This window comes from Sceloporus occidentalis, unplaced genomic scaffold, assembly GCF_023333645.1.
Source record: "Sceloporus occidentalis isolate IW3139 unplaced genomic scaffold, rSceOcc1.0.p SCAF_2, whole genome shotgun sequence".
NCBI classification, from domain to species: Eukaryota; Metazoa; Chordata; class Lepidosauria; order Squamata; family Phrynosomatidae; genus Sceloporus; species Sceloporus occidentalis.
Window position 1 is genome coordinate 243,271,194 of NW_028316982.1, and position 21,570 is coordinate 243,292,763.

Consider the following 21,570-nt stretch of genomic DNA (forward strand, 5'->3'; position numbering starts at 1 on the left):
CCCCTTTACCACACTGATTCTGCCACTGTATATAACAGGACTTGAGCATCCACAGATTTTGTTATTCACTGCAGGTCCTGGAACAAAACCTCACTGGATAACCAGGGCTCACTGTACAGTCAGCATCCACGGGGGATCCGTTTGGGACCCCCCCCCCCCGAATAGCAAAATCTGCTCAATTCCCATTGTCCCCAATAGTGATGTGGCCACGTTGCTGTGCCACCATTGGGGATAATGGGACTTCACTGGCCTCCCTCCCTCCCTCCCTCCCACCTCTCACTTGCTGCGGACGGGCAGCAGGTGGCCACCTCCTCTGCCGCCGCCGTTTCCTCCTCCTCTTCCCACCTTTCTCTTCCTCCTCCTCCATCTCTTCCTCCCTCCTCCTCTTCCACCAACCCTCATCCTCCCTCCCTCCTGGCTCTCACTGGTGGAGGGCTGGCGGCAGGGGGCTGCCACCACTTCCTCTTCCTCCTCCTTCACCACTGGCGCTGCCTCAATGTGAGCTTGCTGCCCGCAGATGGTTGAATCCATGGATGGCAAATCTGCAGATACTGAGGATCGACTGTACTTACTACTCAGATCATACTTACTTCAGGATAAAGTACAGTATTTATCAATTACATCATGCTTTCCTCCAACAAGATCAGAATGGCATATTTTCTACCTCCACTTTTTATTGTTACAACCAGGTGTGTTTGAGAGACAGAGTGAATGGCCCAGTGTAACCTACTGAGTTCTACAGTTTGACAGGGACTAGAATCTCAATTTTTCAAGTACCATTCCAACAATATAAATCCTATACCACATAGGTTCTCATAGTGTGGTACATGCTTTCGAACTGCTAGGTTGGCAGAAGCTGGGACTAGTGATGGAAGCTCACTCTGTCATGCAATGCTTGGATCGGCCGACCTTGCAATAATCAGAGTCAGCATTAACCACTGAGCCACTGTGTCCCCTTAATATGCAAACTAGAATCCTGGATATGAGGGACTGGAATATGACAACCCTAAGAAAGGGTTGAGAGCCAGTGTGGCCTAGTGGTTTGAATGTTGGACTCCAACTCCCCCACTCACCAAAGAAACCCACTAGTTGACCTTGGGGGGAAGCCACACTCTCTCAGCCTCAGAAGAAGGCCATTGCAAACCTCCTTTGAAGAAACTTGTTTAGAAAACCCCATGATAGTTTTGGCTCAGAGTCGCCATAAGTTGGAAAGGACCTGAAGGCACACAGCAACAACAAAGTTAGGGATGCAATAGGGTAGTACTTTTGGGACTAGTAAGTTCTTTGACTTTGGAGGGAAAAAAGGGGGCGTCCTTTGCTGGAGGACTCAGCCGACCCAATTATCTTGTTGAGGAGAAATGGAAAAGAAAGGCTCTTTCTGGTCTAGCCTGATGAAGGCGTTTCAAAGTGTTTTAAAGTTTTATCTTTTTAAAACTGTATTTGATTTCCTAACAAGCAATCTATAGTGGTCCCTCCACATTCACTGGGGTTAGGGCCGGAGGGCCCCTATGAATGTGGAAAAAACACAAATAAAAACACTATTATTTTCACCTAAGAGAACACTTTTCTAGGAATCTCCAGGTCCTCCAATGCAACTCTGTGGTCAACATCTGCCAGAAATTGACCATAAAACTATGCTGGAGGACCTACAAATGCCTAGAGAAGTGTTTTCTTTAGGAACGTTTAAGTTCTCCAGCACAACTCTATGGTCAACCTCTGGGAGAATTGCGCTGGAGGACCTAGAATCCTAGAGAGGACAAGCTGCAAATGTATACATCTTATTTGTCCTTTTAAATGGATAGGTGTTTAAACTGATGTCTTTTTAACTGATGTTGTTCATCCATTAATTACTGTTGTTCCCCACCTCAATCCACGGGGAGAGGTATGAAATAATAATAATAATAATGACAATATATTGTATCTCTGCTTATATATGTACAAAATATGGCAGCCAGGTTAATTACAGGTACTCGTCGTACCGATCACATAACACCGGTTTTGAAATCCCTTCACTGGCTGCCAATTAGTTTCCGGGCAAGGTACAAGGTGTTGGTGATTACCTTTAAAGCCCTACATGGCTTGGGTCCAGAATACTTAAGAGATCGCCTACTTCCATACTGTCCGTCCTGCACTCTAAGGTCCTCGGGGAAGAATCTACTTCAGCCAATAAAATCTAGGCTAACTTCAGTCACCCAGAGGGCCTTTTCCATCACAGCTCCGAAGCTATGGAATGACCTGCCGAAGGAGATCCGTGACATTTCTACTCTTACAGCCTTTAAGAAGGCTCTTAAGACGGATCTCTTCCAGCAGGCCTTCCCTACCTAGTTCTACTCCCCATTTACTGTGACTTATGTCACTCTGTCCACAAATTCTTCTCTTAAATTTAATGAGAAGAATTAAATTAAAATTAATTAAAATAAAATCCTTGCCTCAAGAAGAAGAGCCCTCCCTCCATGACATCATCATCAGACCTGGGAGGGAGTGAAAAAGAGAGGCCCAACTTCCATCAGGCCTAACTGTGAATGTACTCACTTCGCTCTCTTTAATTTTATTGTATTTTATTTATTTATTGTATTTTATTTTATTATCTTTATTTTTACTGTTGTAACCCACCTGGATTCCTTGTGATTGGGCGGGCTATAAATAAATCATTATTATTATTATTATTATTATTATAGTTATGAAAAGATCCAGCATGGTGTAAAAGTTTGCGCGTTGGACTTCTATGTTTTCCAGCACAACTCTATGGTCACCAGAAGACTTAAGAGATTCCTAGAGAGAACATATTAATCATAACCACAAATAATCAAATCCAGACACGTCAAAGCCACAAATGTGGAGGGCCAACTGTATTTTAATATTGTAATAATTTGATTCTATTTTAATGTACCACTTTTCCATGTTTTTAATTGTACTGTTCTTTTAATATCGTGAGCTGCTCTGGGTTCCAGTTCTGGGGAAAAATGTGGCATATATATAGATAGATATATTATAGTACAATATTATATGTGTGTGTGTGTAATTGCAATATATTATTATATATGCAATATATGATTATTATTAAATAATAATAATCCACTGTGAGGATTATTATGTTATATTACAATTGCACACATATATATAATATATATATGCACAGTTGCTAACAGCGCAGATCTGAAATCAGAGTGGCTCACAGTATTAAAAGAACAGTACAGTTAAAAACGACTGATGGGAGGGAGATCTGAATCCTCTCAGGCACCCTATTCTTTCAGGCACCCTATTCTTTCATATATATACACACACAGAGACACACAGGGACTTCTATTATATAACTTTATATAGTATATAAATATAATATATATTTATATATTAATATATTATATAACTTTATATACAGTGGTGCGGTACCACTGTATATACATACACACACTATATATAACTATAACTATATATATACTACAGTAGGGCGCCTGAGAGGATTCAGCTCTCCCTCCTCAAAGCGGGGGGAGGAGCCAAAAGAGCCGTTAATGCTCCTCCCCTCCCCTCCCGCCTGTCTCCATGGCAACCATCCGCCGCCATTCTCCCTCGCTCCCACCAAGCGCTGAGGGAGCGAAGCGGTTGCCCCCACCCCTCGCCCCCTCCCTTTCTCCAAGCGCGCGCACGAGCATTCCAAGGACGCGCCTGCGCCTGCGCCAGCGGACAGGCCCCAGAGCCCTTCCATCCCTCCTCTCACAACCCCCCCTCCCTTCTCCGCTGAGTTCGAGTCGCGAGGATGCGCAACGACAAACCCCTCCGGTCGCCAGAGGGGCGGGGCCTCCGGCGTTCCTAAGAAGAAACCGTTCCTCCTGTCCTGATTGAGTAAGCGAGCAAAAGGAACGAAGACGAGGGAGGGGAGGGGGAGGGGGAGGGGGAGGGGGAGGAAGAAAGATAGAGATGCTCTACCCAACGCCTTTCGCGAAGCATCTTGGGAGTTGTAGTCTCGTCGGCCATACCTTTGCCCTGTGACCCAAGGCGAGGCTAGCCTCCGGGGAACTACAATTCCCAGCGAGCCTTGCACGCCGCAGAGGGAATAAGATTCTTATGGTCTCTGCAACAAGGCTGGCCTTCGAAGGAGAAGGCAGGTGGCCGTTATTTGTAGGTAAGGGCGGGGCAGAGGGGGGCTATAACGGTGAGGAGAGAAGCCCCGCCCCTTCCTGAGGGCTCTCTCTCATACTCACACAGTCAGGAGGCAGACATTTGGGGCTGTAACTCAAAAGTGAATTACAGGCTGAGGTCCAAAACCACACTGCAGAAGACCCACTCAAGTGCCCTGGCTCAAGGCTAGGGGATTCTGGGAACTGTAGTTTTGTGAGACATTTAGCTTTCTCAGAGAGAGAGAGAGAGAGAGAGAGAGAGAGAGAGCTCTGGTGCCACAATAAACTACAATAACCAAGATTCCCAAGGCAGTTAAAGTGGTCTCAATCTGGACTATTTCTTCAGTGTGTTTAGGACCTGAGTCTTCCTGACCCGAAATGCTTGGGACCAGAATTGTTTGGGATATATCATATATATATATATATATATATATATATATATATTATTTGGGACGAGGATTGTTTGGGAAATATATATATATATATATATATATGATTATACACACACACACACACACACACGATATTTGAAGACCCATCTCTTCCAGGAGGCCTATCCAGGCAGTTTTTAATCGTGGAATTTTAAATATGAATTTTACATTTAATTACTGTTCTACGTACTGTATTGTAATTTAAATATTTGCGTAGACCTTTTAATATATGTGTATTTTATGTAGCTTAATATGTGTATTTTATGTATGTAATGGTTGCATTTTAACTACGCTGTAGCCCCGCCTCAAGCCGTGAGGAGAGGCGGGTAAGAAATAAAATTATGATGATGATGATGATTGGGACCCAAGTCTAAACACAAAATCCAATTCGTGTTCTATAATACACTTTATGTATAGCAATATTGTTGTTAACATATCCAGGGGTAGCCGTGTTGGCTGTATAGCAAAGTGCAGCATAGTCTAAAAAGCCACAAGACAGTGATCCCTTTATTCCCTCCGTCTCACTATACCATAAAACTACCAATTGAAACAATCGGACAATCAAGACGACAAACAGTCAAGACAGTGATAAAGAGAGGGGTCATTTTTGGGTGTTCTACACAATGATCCGCATTCGTGAGACCAAGTGAGTTAATCAGGGAAGGCCTGTCGGAAAAGATCCGTCTTGACAGCCTTCTTAAAGCTGTCGAGATTGTTAATGTTTCGGATCTCTTCCGACAGGCCATTCCATAGTCTGGGAGCGGCAGATGAAAAGGTCCTCTGGGTAACTGTAGCTAACCGAGTCTTAGTTGGTTGTAATAGGGTTTTCCCAGATAATAATATAGAATATATATTAATCATTAATCACAGAATCAAAGAGTTGGAAGAGACCATAAGGGCCATCCAGTCCTACGTGTACATTTACAGTGCAATATAAATAAAGCTTAATAATAATAATATTATTGTATTATGTGGGGGGTGCTTTGATTGTGGACTCTGCTTGGCAGGAGGGTTGGACTGGATGGCGCTTGTGGTCTCTTCCAACTCTTTGATTCTGTGATTAATGAACAGTAGAAGTAATTATAAAATGGCCAGCAATTTTGAAACTGTGAAAAAAAAAACTATTTATCTCCTCCCTCAAGAATAAAAAAAGTTGGTAAATACTGAAATAAATGAAATCAACTTGCTTTCATGGAAAACCTAAACCGATAACATAAAATGCTTAATTCAGTACTCAGCATATAAAATAGTACTACATGACATATGTATGAAATTTAAATTGACGAAAGCTTTAGTTTTACATAAGCAGATTGTGAATGTAAACTATACTAAGACAGAGCTTCAAATTGCTGCACCCTATATACATTTTAGTTTTGCCATCTGAGAAGCAATATGTTTATATATACATATATGCCAAATTTTGTAATAAAATGTACTGAACAGAAATGGTCTTATGCAGTCATAGTCAGTATATTTGAATATAAAGTTTAACTCATCACTGAAAATATTGATACATTGAACTAAGCATTATTGAACAGTATATTATCATCATACATCATCCTATGGCATATTAATTGTGGACAGCTGATGCAGAGTGCTTGCTTCTACTGTGATTGCCTTGACCAAACTAGAAAGAGATTACTAAAAGAAGGCAAACAGCAGTCCCCAAGCAGAGGGCATTTCCATATGCTGCTTTGTCATCATAAAGATGGCAGTATCTACTAAGTGCAGAAGTGCACTTTGGATTTGAGTGTTGTATCTACAGTATGCATAAGAATAATTGTTCTCTAATCCTTTTAGATTAGCAGGTACAAATGAATAATTTATCTAATTTTTTATAGTAGGAGAAGCAGGAAAAAGGCTTACTGAATTATGTGTGTCTAGCAGTTTATTTATTGCAAGCACATTTTTCACACAACAAGCGATTGTATAGTCATCCCTCCTGATTCATGGCCTTGCTGTTCAGGTCCCTCAGCCTTTTGCAGATGACAAGCTGGGAGGGACATAATGGTGCATGTGCCCAAGGCGCACACACTGCATTGTGTACAGGAGTGCACCCTCATTTATTACAATGGGGCTCCAATATTGGCATTTTTCCAGATTTGTGGGTGGTGGTGGTCTGGAACGGATCCCCTGTGAATCGGAAGGGACGACTGTATAAATTGGTATCATTGGATAGCCAATATAAAAATCAGACAAACTGTATAATTGGAAGCAGAAAATGGGCAAATTTGTTCTCGCTACAAGTTCAAGAACAGGAACAGATTGTGAAATACTAATCTGTACTACAGACATTGACATACTAATATCAAAAATTAAATCAATTATGGTACCACAATATAATATGAAGAACATTCATAAAAAATTCAAAGACCATGTAACAAACAAATTTGCACTATTAAGCCTAATTGACTCTGAACCAGAAAAATAGTGCATTGAACACGGAGATACTGCCAAGGCAAAATGCAGAACACTATATCGGTATCCAAAAGGAAAGAAAAACCTCACTTGGGTGAATGATGAAACTACTGACAGTTAAGGATAAGCCAGAAGCAAATATATAGTGCAGTAGAAAAGGGTCAGAATCCTGAATACTATACAGCTATTTGGTCACTTGTATGTAATAATAATAATAGGATTTATTTATATGCCGCCCAATCACTGGGAATCCGGGTGGCTTAAAACAGAGAGGATAACAGATGGTTCCCTGCCCTCAGGCTTACAATCTAAAAAGACACGACACAAAAGGAGAAGGGAATGGTGAGGGGGGAGGGGATCAGGTCCAGCATTCTTCTCTCCCTCTGAGGCCTGGACCAAGGCAGGTGGACAGGAGGGAGGGCTCTTCTTCTTCAGGCTAGCCCTGATGGAGCTGGGACAGCCTATTCTCTCCCTCACAGGCCGAAGGATGACAGTTATGGAGGGAGGAGCCTCTTTCTTCAGGCTAGCCCTAATGGAGCTGGGCCTGCCTGGTCACTCCCTCACAGGCTGAAAGATGACAGTTAAGGAGGGAGGAGCCACTTTCTTCAGGCTAGCCCTGATTGAGCTGGGCCTGCCTGGTCAACTCCCTCATAGGCCGGAGAATGGCAGTTATGGAGGGAGGAGTCTCTTCTTCCAGGCTAGCCCTGATGGAGCTGGGTCTGCCCGGTCAATTCCCTTGCGGGCCGGAGGAACAAAGAAAACTACAGTGGTTCCTCTGCAGTTGCTGGGATTAGGGGTGAAGGACCCCTGTGAATGTGGAAAAATTACAAATAAAATAAACACTATTCTTTTTACCTAAGATAACACATCTCTAGTAATCTCCAAGTCCTCCAGCGCAAGCCTATGGTCAACATCTGCAAGAGGTTGTTCCTCGAATTATGCTGGAGGACCTACAAATGTCTAGAGAAGTGTTTTCTCTAGGAGCTTCTAGGTTCTCCAGCAAAACTGTATGGTCAACTTCTGGCAAAGTTGTGCTGAAGGACCTAGAGATTCCTAGAAAGAACATATTAATCAAAACCACAAATATTCAGATCAGCAAAAGTGAAATCCACAAATGTGGAGGGCCAACTGTATTCTAATAATCAATGGAAAGAAATAGAGACAAAGGCAAAAAAAAAAAAAAAAAAAAAGGGAGAATGAGAGACCTCTTCAGCAAAACCCAAGAAATCAAGGAGAAATTTAAACAAAGAGTATGCTGATGCTGAGAGGGTGTCATCCATAAAAGGATGATAGCTTCTTTCAAAGAAGATCTTTTGGTGAAGAGCTGTCAGTTTTAGTACAGTGGGCCCTCGGTATCCGCAAGGGATCCGTTCCAGACCCCCCTGTGGATACCAGAATCCGCAGATGCTCAAGTCCCATAGTACTCAATGGTGGCTTGGCCATGTGGCCACGCCACCATTGAGAACAATGGAACTTTGCCCCAGCCCCTTCCTGATGCCAGCCTCGCCATTCTCACTGCAGCAGGCGGCAGGGGGTACCTTTTCTTCCTCGCCTCCTCCCCCTCTTCTCTTCTTCCCCCATCACTGCTGCCGTGGCTCTTTCTCCTCCTCCTTTTCTTTCCCACCTCCTCCCCCTTCCTCCTCTTCCCCTTCTTCATTCTTCCTTCTCCTCTTCTCCTCCTTCACTTCTTCCCCATCGCCACTGCAGTGTCTATACTGGGTTCAGAAAAGGAAACTAGAAATCATATTGCAAACATATGGTGATTAATAAGCACCAGAAACGTCAGAATAAAATCACTCTGTGCATCATAGCTTTATCACCATGTTTCGATGCTTGGTTGTCCATGGGCTTTTGCTGGTCAACAAGCCATCAATTGCTAGTCAATGGAGAATTTCCAGGAAATAAAGAAACAGTTATAGCTAGTGGGCATAAATATGGTGGCAGTTTCTGGCACACTGAAAAAAGTAATAATTGCTGGTCACACACATCAGACAACTTGAGTGCATCTGCACTGAAGAAATAATGCATTTTGACACTGCTTTAACTGCTATGGCTGAATGCTGTGCAATTCTGGGGTTTGTAGTTTTGTGTGATATTTACCTTGTTGTGGCTCTGGTGGCTCTTGGAAGCACATGGAAATCTATGGATCACTCTAAAAGAAATAGGAATGCAATAGCTCTGATGTATAATCTATATTGTAGATAAGAGACCATTGTTAGGATAGAAAATAGAGAAGCAAAATGGTTTCTGACTGGTAAGTGTGTCAGACAAGGATACAGCTAATCACTCCCTTGTTTAATTTTCAGCGGGGCTTCAGTGTCTGTGGGTTTGCCTTCCACGAATTTCAGCGTCCGCAGACAGCAAGCCCGCACTATCCCCAATGGCGATTCATGCATACAGCCGTGCTGCCATTGGGGACAACTGCACTGAAGTCCTCCCTCCCTCCCTGGCTTATGCCCTGGGCTTGGCTTTGGGGCCAGAGGGAGCTGGGTCTCGGAGCCCCCCTCCCCAGGCCCAGCAACCAGGATGGGTTCCTCCAGCTCCAAGCCCCTGGCCCCAGCTCTGGCCCCCTCCAGTTGATGGGGCTCCAACCTGAAAATCTGAATTGTCCCTGAAGCCAAGCCTGGGGCCGAAGCCTCGGAGGGGTAGGGAGGGGGGAGGGAGAGGAGGTAGGGAAGGAAGGAAGGAAGGAGAGAGAGAGAGAAAGAACAGAAGAAAGGAAGGGAGGAGAGAGGGAAGAAGGAAGGAAGAGGGAGGGAGGGAGGGAGAGAGGTAGGACCTCAGTGCATTTGTCCATAATGGTGGTGTAGCTGTGCCGCCATTAGGGACAATGGGACTTGAGCATCTGTGGATTTTGGTATCCGTGGGGGAGGGGTCCAGAATGGATCCTTTGCGAATACCAAGGGTCGACTGTATATGCAGAACATATATAAAAGTAGGATTATATTCAGAAGAAGGAGATATCAAAATTAGAGGCAGGGACATCAATACTGTAATTGCAGATAAACAGATGACACCATATTACTAAGGAAATAGTAAAGTCTTGGAACAGCTATGTAGATAGCACTTCTTATGGGTTGTGTTCTCTTAACTTGTGGAGACACTAGACCTAGAACAATAGAGGCTTCTGGTCATGTTTGTTTTTTCTGAGACGTCACTGATATTTCCATAGTGACTTGAGCCAAAAATATCTGGATGACATTAGCCTCTCTGTGACAGTGTTCTCTAAAGTATTCTGAAGACTTTACTGTGTCTCAAGTGCATTAAATTGTGTGACATGATTGTTCTGGAACATAGCCAGCTACAAGTAATTAACAATTTTCTACATTAAAGCGAAAGCACATTGATATGCGAAAGCTTGCAAGAATACTGTGTTTTAACTGTCTTATGATGGGCAGTCACTGCCACCACGGTTGATTTGAGTCCTCCCTCTTTAGTAACGCAACAAAACATTCCACTTGTACATTCTGCCTATGATGCTGCAGATATGTTTCCCTCTCTTTCCCCAAATATTGGGAAGGGCTAGGTTGAGCTAAGGCACATGAAAAGGAGTGTGATAGAGACTGCGTGCTTTTAAAGGAAGGCTTCATTCTAAGTAAGGAATTTCTATAGAAAAAGTAATTCTGTCTACAAGTTATAGATAGACGTGTAATTTACAGAGTAGATGTTTTCAACCAAATCAAGAAAAGAATCACAATATCCTAACTTGACTGGATAGAACATTCTCCTAATCTTACTCACAAATCAGATGGAATTTGTAATCCTTGATGTTCATGATATAGCTGGCTTCAACCAGCCTTCCCAAAATGGAGCCTCTGCTCCAGATGTTCCTTTGTCTTCAACAGATGGTCTGTTTAGAGAGAGAGCACCTGAGACAAAGAGTCCTTACGCTTTTTATGACTTCTGCTCAGAATCATCTCAAAGGTTCACACTTCTTCCCAACTGCCCATCTCATTGGACAACTACTATCTCATCACTTGTGATGCTAAGTCTCATTAAAATGTAATTGTATCTCCTCCCACATTTAACTCTTTGTCATCTGGGGAGAAGGCAGTGATAATGAGAGGGCTCCTCATTATGTAAAGTGTGACTGTACTGTTGAAGCTATGTGCACAAGTTTTGCTGAAATCCAAGAAATCATAGAGGAGCTTTGATAAAATTTTCAGTGGTAATAATAGGCTCCATGGCTGGCAAAACAACACTGAATAATGCAAAATGATAAAACCTGCAGCTATAACATGAATTATTTGTTTTACTTCATGCAGTTATTATCTTCTCATGATTGTGTGCTGCATTGTAGATTTCTCAAAGAAGATGAATTTGGCTGAGATTTGTGATAATGCTAAAAAAGGAAGAGAATACGCACTGCTTGGGAATTATGATTCTTCAATGGTTTACTATCAGGGTGTTATCCAGCAAATTCAGCGACACTGTCTGTCAATCAGAGACCCAGCACTGAGGGGCAAATGGCAACAGGTATGGTGAAACAGTAGTTGTGTCGAAAAATTCATTCATTTATTTTACAGAGTACACTTCTCCCTTCGTATTCATGGACTTAATATTTGCATTTTTGATTATCGTGATTGTTAATCCCACTTTGGTCCTCCTTCCTCTCGGGCTTTTCTCCATGGTGAAAAGCCCAGGAAGAAAGGAGCAGCCAGGAAGAGTGTGTACCTGTGCCTTTTCCCAAAGCCAGTTAAAGGCATGGGAGGGCAGAGGGAAGAAGGAGCAGGTGTGTGCCTGTGCCTCTTCCCCCCGCTCTCCCGTCCCTTTAACTGGCTTCCGCATGGGGTGGGGTGGGGGGTTATGTGTTTTTTTCCACATTCGCGGGGGTTTTCTTTCCCTAGCCCCCGCGAATGTGGCTATATGCTAATGCGGCTATATGCTAACAGTCGCTGGTCTGGTGACTGCAAAACAGAATATGAAAACATTGAAAATGTAAAAATAAGTACTGTATATACTCGACTATAAGTCAACCTCGTGTATAAGTTGAGGGCAAATTTTGGGGCTAAAATTATGAATTTTGACATGACCTGTGGATAAGTCAAGTGTAAAACTTGGAGGCTCCTTCAGTGTGTGTATGTGAGCGGCAAGAGGGAAGCAGCAATCAATATGAGGCTTCAGTGTTTCAGCCTTCACTCCCGAGACAGCAAAGCGCAAGGGTGGGAGAGGGACTGTTAAACAAACAGTAATCAGTCAATCACCAAGGACTCCATCTGCTTGGCTCAGGACAGAAAGTAACTGTACGGGGAAATCTGAAAGAGCTGCTATCACTATCATAAGTCAACCTAGGATTTGGGGTCAGTTTTTGGGCATAAATTTTTAGACTTATGGATGAGTATATACGGTAATATAAACTTTGCAGTACAGTACTAATAGTAATAAGAATGGTAATATCACTAATGAAATGTCTTCAGTCATCAGCCAGTTTTTTAAAACCATTTCCATAATTTTATCATTCATAAAATCCCCTGGTTCAGGTTATCAGTTTAGCCTCACTCCTTCACAGAAATCTGTACTCTTTCTCAAATGGTGGTGACAACCCTTTACAGAATCTCTCTGAGCATTTTTGAGAGATGATAACCCCTGAAGTATTCTAGGACCAAAATTAGAAGGCTAAACTTCATCCATCTTTAACATGTTGATTGCATATGGAGTCTGCTATAATGAGATTTGTAATGTCTTGTTCAGATTTACTGAGTAGTTTTCCATTTCAAAAGAAAGAAATGTAACATCAAATGGAATCAAATTTCTATGTTGTTGTTATTATCATGCCCAGTCTTTCTTCTTTTTGACTATATATGCATTTCATAATGGTTTGCATCAGCATATTCCAATGAAAACATCAACATTAACTCTTTCTACTGTCCTTCCTCCTCCATTCTTCTTCCCCATCCTTCCCATGCTAATCCTCCTTTTTGGGTATTGCTTTGATCCTTCTTGAGGAAAGGCATTAAAAGGTGTGTTTTACAACTGATTCTCCTCCACCTACCCCATCTCATTTTTATCTCATTTAATGTGCAGGAAGCCATAATAGATGAGATGATTCACTGAAAGCATTTCTGTAGTCTGGACATTGTAATGTGTGATCAGAATTTTGTGGCACAGGTAGTGTGGTAGTTTCATAAGTGTTCAGTCTTCTGCAGTGTGTCTTTAGCTGGTGTCAGTTATTCATTTTATCTTTGTTACTGAGCTAGAAGAGGGGAACTTTATTGTGAATCAAATTATAACCTCTGCTTTAAGGCTTCCATTCAGAGCCCTGTTGTTGTTGTGTATCTTCAAGTTGTTTATGATTTATGATGATTCTAAGGGCTTTCTGGGGCTGAGAGTGTGCAACTCACCCAAGATCAGCCACTGGGATTTGATAGCCAAGTGGGAATCAAACCCCTGATCTCCAGAGTCCAACTACACCATGCTGGGCTTGTTCAAAGCATACTTATTAAAAAGTATGATCCATGGAAGTTGGTGATTTTATTTTTAAATTTAGGAGTTATCTATGAAATAAATGAATTATTATTGTTGTTAACTCAAAAGTATGTTTTGAAATATACAACAGCAATCAAATATGTTCATTTAAAAAGAGAAAAGGATGTTCTATGTCATTTAGAGCTTGGAAAAATTGCCAGTTTAAATAGAAAGAGACCAAAACAACACTGTGGTTGTCCCTCCCTTTTTGCGGACCTGGAGTCCGCTGTCTCGCTGTTCATGGGAAGGACAAGCAGGGAGGGACAAAATGGTGGCACGCCTCTGCATGCAGCCCTGCATGTGCTTCCCATGAGTTCATGCCATTATTTTAAATATTTGACTCAAATATTTGAGCGTGGTTATTTTTGTGGGGAATCGGGAGGGGCTGCTGTATTGTCTTTATTTTTGTTTAATGTATTAAACCTACAATGTAATTTTAAGAAGACAGCCTCCAGTATTGGGACTCAGGGTGGCCTACAAATGATTAAAACAAGTACAGATTAAAACCATGTAAAACATCAGTAAAAATAATTATATTAAATAATTGAAAACAATTAAACCATCTATAAAGTTAAGCTGTTTTAAAATTAATTAAAAATACAATATAAAAACATTAATAAAATAAACACACCATTAAAATTCCATCATGGTCAATTCCTAAAAGTTTGATAGAATGTTTTCACTTGCTGATGGAAATGGAAGGCCATCCTAGCTTCCTGAGAGAGAGTGTTCAAAAATCTGGGAGTAGCCACTAAAGAGGTCTTCTCCCTTACTCTCATCAAATGAGCCTGGGAAGGTAGTGGGATAGAGGGAAGGGCCCCTTCCAAGGAGTTTGAATAGGCTGATATATGGAAGTTAGGTCCTTCAAATAGTTTGGATTTATTTATGCAATGTATTCATGCATTGAGCCCTCTTCAGATTTGTCAGCTGCACATATAAATAAATAATACTGATTCCCTAAGATGCACTTTGCTTAAAGCAGAGCCATAAACAGAATGTGGATCCCCCTGCCAATTTACATATTGTCACAACAGTGCAATGTTTGGGCCTTTTTCACAATACAGTTGTCGTTTCTGTTTCATGGGGATCCGTTCCGCACACTTGGTGCTGTCAGTAGAGTTCATGGGTGGCCCATTTACATACTGCTTCACCTCTACAACTGACTACTTGTGATAATCTCTTCTGTCTTTCACAGCACTTTATAAACTGTAAATGATGTTTATTCATAGTATATAAAGTAGAAGTGAGCAACATGTGGTCCTAAAGATGTTGGACTACAACTTCATTTATCCCTCACCATAAAACATACCCAGGGGTATGGTAGCTACCATATATACTTGTTTATAAGTCGAGAAATCTAGGCCAAAAAATTGACCCAAAAACCCTGGGTTGACTTATACACCAGTCAATATGGGAAGACCTGAGCCTCTCCCCAGCTGGGCTCCCTCCGTAAGGGACAGTCCAGCTGGGGAGAGGCGACCGATTGTCCTGCAAGCTCTCCCCAGCTGGGCTCACTCCGTGGGGGAAAGCTCAGCTGGGGAGCGGCTGGGAAGAGTGACCAATTGCCCTGCAGCCTCTCCCTCCTTAAGTCTGACCCTTGACTTATCCACAGGTCATATAAAAATCTTAAATTTTGGCCCCAAAGGTTGACCTCGACTTATATACAAGGCTGACTTATGGTTGAGTATATACGGTAGAACTAATGTGAGTTTCACTTCATTTACATTTGGAGGACCTCATGTTGTTTACATCTACAGAAAAAATCTGTGTACATTGGGACTGTGCAATTCCATTCTCATCATCATTAAATTTAAATTAGGGTGAGCTAATCGAAATCACATGGTCTTCTTATTTTAAAACTAGATTTTTTTAGTCCATTGTTCCAGTGTTTAAAGCAACAATTTGCTTAATTGTTAAGGCATAATTTATCAGTGTTAAGTTATCCTGAATAAGCAGTGATGTTTGGTTTTCAAGCAAGTATCTTAGGAACCTACTTGGTGGCTGCCGCTAAATTCGGAACTCTGGCTGCCCCCTCCCTGCATTCCTTTTGTCTTCAGGCAAAACATTTTTTTTATTCTGATATGTGCTTAATAAAGGAAGTTTTTAAGGAATGGGCTCAGGGTGCTGTGTTGTTTTAAATTGTACTGTTTTTAAAAGCTTTTCAATCCTTTTAAAGTCTATTTCAGTCTTTTAACTAGAAATTTGAAGTGTTTTAATATTGTGACTAGTTTAATTTTTTTTAATATTCAATTTTGCATGTTTTTAATGGTCTCATCCTTTCAGACTGTAAGTCTCCTTGAGTCCCAGGTCTGGGAGGAAGGCAGGATACAAATACTGTACATCTAATAATAAAAACATTCACAAAGTAGGCAGTGAATGGCCCAGTGATATTGGTCATTGGTTACTAAATGAGTGCATTCTACCTTTCTGCATCTTCCTCTAAATGCTATACAGTTATGCCTTCCTTATCCTGTTGACCTTATTTCTTTTATACGTGAGCCATACACAGAACAGGCATTAGGATAAAAGGATCTATTTCTTTTTAAGGTTCGTCAAGATTTACTGGAAGAATATGAACAAGTAAAGAGCATTGTCAACACTTTAGAGAGTTTTAAAATAGACAGACCTACAGATATTCCTGTATCTTACCAAGATGAACATTTCAGGGATCCAGCTGTTTGGCCGCCACCTGTTCCAGCTGAGCACAGGTAACTGGTATTATAACAGGATTGTAGTTAAACAATGGGTTAATCAAGTAAAGTTGGAGAGTGTGTGAAGTATAATGACTTAAAAATGAGCTATTACCCATTAACTCTTCTGGCTCGATCCAGGCATCTCACCCAAAAACAATGGTGTATGTACACTGCTCAGAACCCAAACTGTAGTTTAATCTTGCAAGTTTGTGATTTATGTCTGTTTTTTCCCTGTCCCCCCCCCCCCTTTGCTCACTACTACAGGTTGAGTATCCCTTATTCTAAAATCTGGAATACTCAAAAATCTAAAATTGTCCACATGGGTAGCTGGGATAGTGACATCTTTGTTTCTGATGGTTCAGTGTACGCACACTTTCTTTCATGTACAAAAATATTTAAAATATTGTATATAAAATCATCTTCAGGCTATGTATATAAGGTGTTTATGAAATATAAATGAATTTGGTGTTTAGACTTGGGTCCTATCTCCAAGATATCTCATTATGTAAATGCAAGTAGTCCTCCATATTCGTGGGGGTTAGGGGAATGAGATACCCGCGAATATGGAAAAATGGCAAATAATTCCACCCCCCACTCAGAAGCCAGTTAAAAGGAAAGGTGAGTGGGGGAAGAGGAGTAGGGCTGCACATTCCTTTTCCCCCAACCTCCTGTCCCTTTAATTGGCTTCCTGTCCCTTCTCCTCCCCGATTCTCTCCTTGGACATCCCAGGGAGAGAATGGGGAACAGAAGACAAGAGGTGCCTTGGCCCCTTCGAGACCCTTCTCCTCCCTGATCCTTTCCCTGGGCATCCCAAGGAAAGGATTGGGGAGGAGAAGGCAAGAGATGCCTTGTCCCCTCCAAGACCCTTCTTCCCCCAATCCTTTCCTAACAAATATAGAAAACAAAACAGTGGCAAACAGATTGGAATTGATCAATATATATCCCTATCCATAAAAAGGGGACACAAAAGACTGCAGCAACTATAGAACCATAGAATTAATTTCCCATTCAAGCAAAAATACAGTGTGCCCTTGGCTTACGCGGGGGATCTATAAGCCAAAAAACGAGTATGCTTGAGCCCCATTCACTTGAATGGGACTTGTGCATGTGGCGGCGCAGTGGTGGCGTGGCACGCGTGCCCCATTCATTCGAATGGGACGTACCGCCCTGCACACTCCCATGCGGCTCTACACAGGTTTGGTTGTATGCTCAAATCCGCATACAGCCACCCGCATATGATGCGGGCGCACTGTATGCTCAAAATTCTGCAACATGGATTCCAGTCATGCATAGAGAGAGAAATCCCAGACATACAAGTGGGATTCAGAAAAGGAAGAGGCACTAGGGACATTGCAACCATACAATGGCTAATGGTGCAGACCAAAAAATTCCAAAAGAAGATCAGCATGTGTTTTATAAACTATAGCAAGGCCTTTGACTGCGTTGGTCATGAAAAGCTATGGAATGCTCTTTAAGACATAGGAATGTCACTACAGCTGACAGTCCTGATGAGAAATCGTTACTTAGGACAACAGTCTACTGTTGGAACAGAATATGGTGAAACAGAATAGTTCCCAATTGGCAGAGGGGTCAGGCAAGGCTGCATCCTTTCACCCTATCTGTTCAACTCATAAGCAGGAAAAAAAAATCATGTGAAGAGCAGGCTTGGATGCAGAAGAAGGGAGGAGTGAAGATAGGAGGAAAGAATGTCAATAATCTGTGATATGCAGATGACACCATACTACTAGCAGAAAATATCACAGACATGGGACAACAATTAAGAAAGATCAAAGAAAAAAGTGCAGAGACATGCTTGCTGTGGAACAGAAAGAAAACAAAAATGACTTTGGAAGAGCTACACAAATAGATAAGGAGGAAATCAAAATAGTAAAAGTTTCTGTACCTTGGGTCAAACATTGATCAGAATGGAGACTGCAGTCCGAAGAAGATTGGGAATGGGAAGGACAGCTATGAAAAAAGTTTAAAAGATCCTAAAATGTAAAGATATCGCATAGAGTATGGAAGTTAAAATTGTACAAGCTATTGTTTTTCCTATTCCCATGTACGGATGCAAAAGTTGGACTGTGAGGAAAGCAGAGAAGAAGAAGATCAACTCGTTTGAGATGTGGTGCTGGAGAAGAGGGCTGAGGATACCACAGACAGCCAAAAAACAACAACAAATGGGTTAGAACACATCAACCCTGAAATCTCTCTGGAAGCCAAGATAATAAAGTTAAGGTTGCCTTACTTTGGCCATGTCATGAGAAGGCATAACTCACTGGAAAAGACTATAATGCTAGAAAAGGTGATGTAGAAAAAGAGATAATCCTCATCTGGACGGATGGACTCTATTAAGGAGGTCACGGACATGAATTTACAGGACCTAAGTATAGCAGTGGAAGACAGAGAGTCTTGGAGATGTCTCATCCACAAGGTTGCCATGAGTCGGGATTGACTCAAGGGTGTTTCACAACAAAAGGCCCTCATATTCCTGCTTCATGCAAATCTGTAGTCATTTCCTTGTGCTCTTTTAGAAATGTATTTCGTATTGTCCAGAAATAAAATGAGCAACATTGGAAGGGTATATAAGGCACTATAACTTTAATCCACAAGAGGGGAGCTGGACACAATTGCACAAATGAATTTGCGCAGAGGAGGGTGACTAAAATGGTGAAGGGTCTTGAAACCATGCCCTGTGAGGAATACCTTAGGGAGCTGGGGATGAGAAGGTTAAGAGGTGATATGACAGCCCTGTTTAAATACTTGAAGGGATGTCATATTGAGGATGCAGCAAGCTTGTTTTCTGCTGCTCTAGAGAACAGAACCCAGAACAGTGAATGCAAACTGCAGGAAAAGAGATTCCACCTCAACATTATTAGGAGGAATGTCCTGACAATAAGGGCTGTTCAACAGTAGAACACGCTTCCTCAGAGTGTAGTGAAGTCTCCTTCCTTGGAGGTCTTTAAACAGAGGCTGGATGTTGGGGATACTTTGATTGAGAGTTGCTGCATGGCAGGGGGTTGGACTGGATGGCCCTTGTGGTCTCTTCCAACTCTATGATTCTATGACTACAGCCCCCATAGTCCTTACTGTGAAAGTTCAGGATAGTCTGATGGGAGTTGTAGGTCAAAACACTTGGCAGTCCAGAGGTCACAAACTTCTGCTTTGGACCAACCTTCTTCCCCACCTGGTGGTTCCTCACAGATCAGTCTAACTATTAGCTTTGTCTGCTGAATTGGGTCTAAAAGTGAGATGATAAAATATTTTATTTTTGAAATAGTTCATGCTTTTCTTCACCTGGTAGAGCTCCACCCCAGATAAAACGACCCAATCGAGAAGTAAAGCCCTTGAGGAGAGAATCGCCAAGTATGCAACGGGGTCCCGTGGGTAGAGCTCAACCAATATCAAAAAATGAAAAACCTCCCAGCAGCCGAGAGAGGGACGCTAAAACAAAAGGAAAAGACGATAAGGTGAGAATGCTAAATTTGACCCAGGGGTTAGGCATACTGAAGTTCACTATAGCATTTAGTTCTAGGAGGTGGACAGGAATGCCATCCTTACCTACAAAAGAAAGATCTATTTTGTTTTATTCCTGATGTTTTAATTGCTTCTAGCACCATTGCCATTTCAGGATTTCCTACCAATGTCAGCTGTTAAAATTAATTATTTTCCTTGATTTATGTACTCCTGCTCCGATTACCACAGTTCTGTGTAAAACAAAGTAGGTGAGGCATACAGTTGTGAGTTTGTAATTCCAGTTTCTGATGTTTTAAAAAGTGTGTTGATGTATATTGAATTGTATTTTTTGTTTACTTTCTCCTCTTTTTCCATTGCAAATACCTCTGTATGTACAGTATTTCCTTTGTACTATTTAGGCTCACTGGTTTAATTTCTTAAAAAGGGTTATATTGGCAGAGTAATGCTTAGATAACATTTTAAGAGAAGGAGAAGAAATTTAGATGTAGATTTGTTTTAATTTTGAACTAATTTGTGTACCAATTGGTTTGTTTCCAACAATTTGATGTAGGGAAAGAAGACCCCCCAGGATGGCGCTGGTGATGGTGAAATTCAGAAATTTGATGGAGCAGGATATGACAAGGATCTGGTTGAGGCTCTTGAAAGAGACATCGTGTCCAGAAATCTAAGTATTCACTGGTATAATGCTTGCTTATATATACATTTATATATTACAAAATGAGAAATGTTCCCTTAGACTTTATCTCTCATGCAGAGCCATATCCCATATTCCTTGACACTTGAGCAGTGGCTGTAGCTGTTCAATAATAATAATAATAATAATAATAATAATAATCCCTAATATTGAGGAAAAACAGCAGTATTAAACACCAGTATTAAAAAACAATGTCCTACATAAGAAGTCACTGTCATGTACCTGATGAAAGATGTTTTTGCGATAACATTCTGTATTTGAATTGCTCTTGCATAGGGATGATATTGCAGATTTGGAAGAAGCCAAAAAACTATTAAGAGAAGCAGTTGTTCTTCCAATGTGGATGCCAGATTTTTTCAAAGGGATCAGGCGACCTTGGAAGGTGAGATGTCACTGTCATTACTGTGTGTGTACTTATAAGTATAAAGATACACTGATACCTAATACTATAATATGTATTTGGTGATTTGGTAATTTCTTCATATAACAGGTGACCTTGGAAGTTGAGATGTCACAGTAGTTACTATGTGTGTAATTATAAGTATAAAGATACAGTGATATCTAATACTATAATGTGTTTTTAATCATTTCTTTATATAACAGGCACTACACAAATGCAGAAATACATCCTAAAAATTGATACCTTGTTTTGGTTAGTAATCTGGTTGTCGGATATGTTACAGATGATGTTATTATCGGCAGCAGTTTATGAGAATCTTGCTGTCATTCCTGGTCAATATCAAGGTACTAGTCTGATTTTAGGATAATCATTTCTTTAGATTTTGTTGGATTACAGTCCCCCGCACTCATCGCCATTGTCTACATGGGTTAGGAATGATGGGAATTTCAGTGCAGCAACATCCAGATGTCCACATGATTTCCACCCCTTGAAGGCCACACATTCCCATCCCCACTCTACATTATAGTTTGGGTTGTCTTGATTAATCTTAAAATTAAAGAACAGCAGGTTGATTTTAGCTATCTGTATAACTGTTTCTTGGGTGCTTTCTCCCATTGCTTTAGTGTAATACTTCTCTATGCTTTATAAAACGTAAAGTTCTTTATAAAGTTCAGAGATGACACTAAATCTGAAGGCACCAGATTGCAGCAGAGGTTAAAGGAGTTAAATCTTTGGATGTGCTGCTATGTTACTGTGACATTGTGGCAACAAGTACTGTGGCAGCCTTCATCTCTAATAACATAGGAATCATAGAATCATAGAATCGTAGAGTTGGAAGAGACCGCAAGGGCCATCCAGTCCAACCCACTGCCATGCA

General features: G+C 41.4%; 1 protein-coding gene across 5 annotated transcripts in view; it reads left to right on the forward strand.

Moving 5' to 3' along the window:
• The first annotated feature begins 3,658 nt into the window (after positions 1 to 3,658).
• Positions 3,659 to 21,570, forward strand: part of KATNAL1 (katanin catalytic subunit A1 like 1) — a 46,030-nt gene continuing 28,118 nt past the window's right edge. For 2 of the 5 annotated variants that reach the window (XM_089512550.1, XM_089512551.1), the window contains exons 1-6: positions 3,918 to 4,120; positions 11,265 to 11,440; positions 15,977 to 16,137; positions 19,403 to 19,592; positions 20,150 to 20,277; positions 20,570 to 20,675. In XM_089512550.1, the coding sequence (XP_089368676.1) occupies positions 4,063 to 4,120; positions 11,265 to 11,440; positions 15,977 to 16,137; positions 19,403 to 19,592; positions 20,150 to 20,277; positions 20,570 to 20,675 (819 nt within the window). In that variant the 5' untranslated portion in view covers positions 3,918 to 4,062. Of the gene's footprint in view, positions 3,841 to 3,917; positions 4,121 to 11,264; positions 11,441 to 15,976; positions 16,138 to 19,402; positions 19,593 to 20,149; positions 20,278 to 20,569; positions 20,676 to 21,570 lie in introns of those variants that run through there. The other 3 variants (XM_089512552.1, XM_089512553.1, XM_089512554.1) reach the window with 2 other exon arrangements.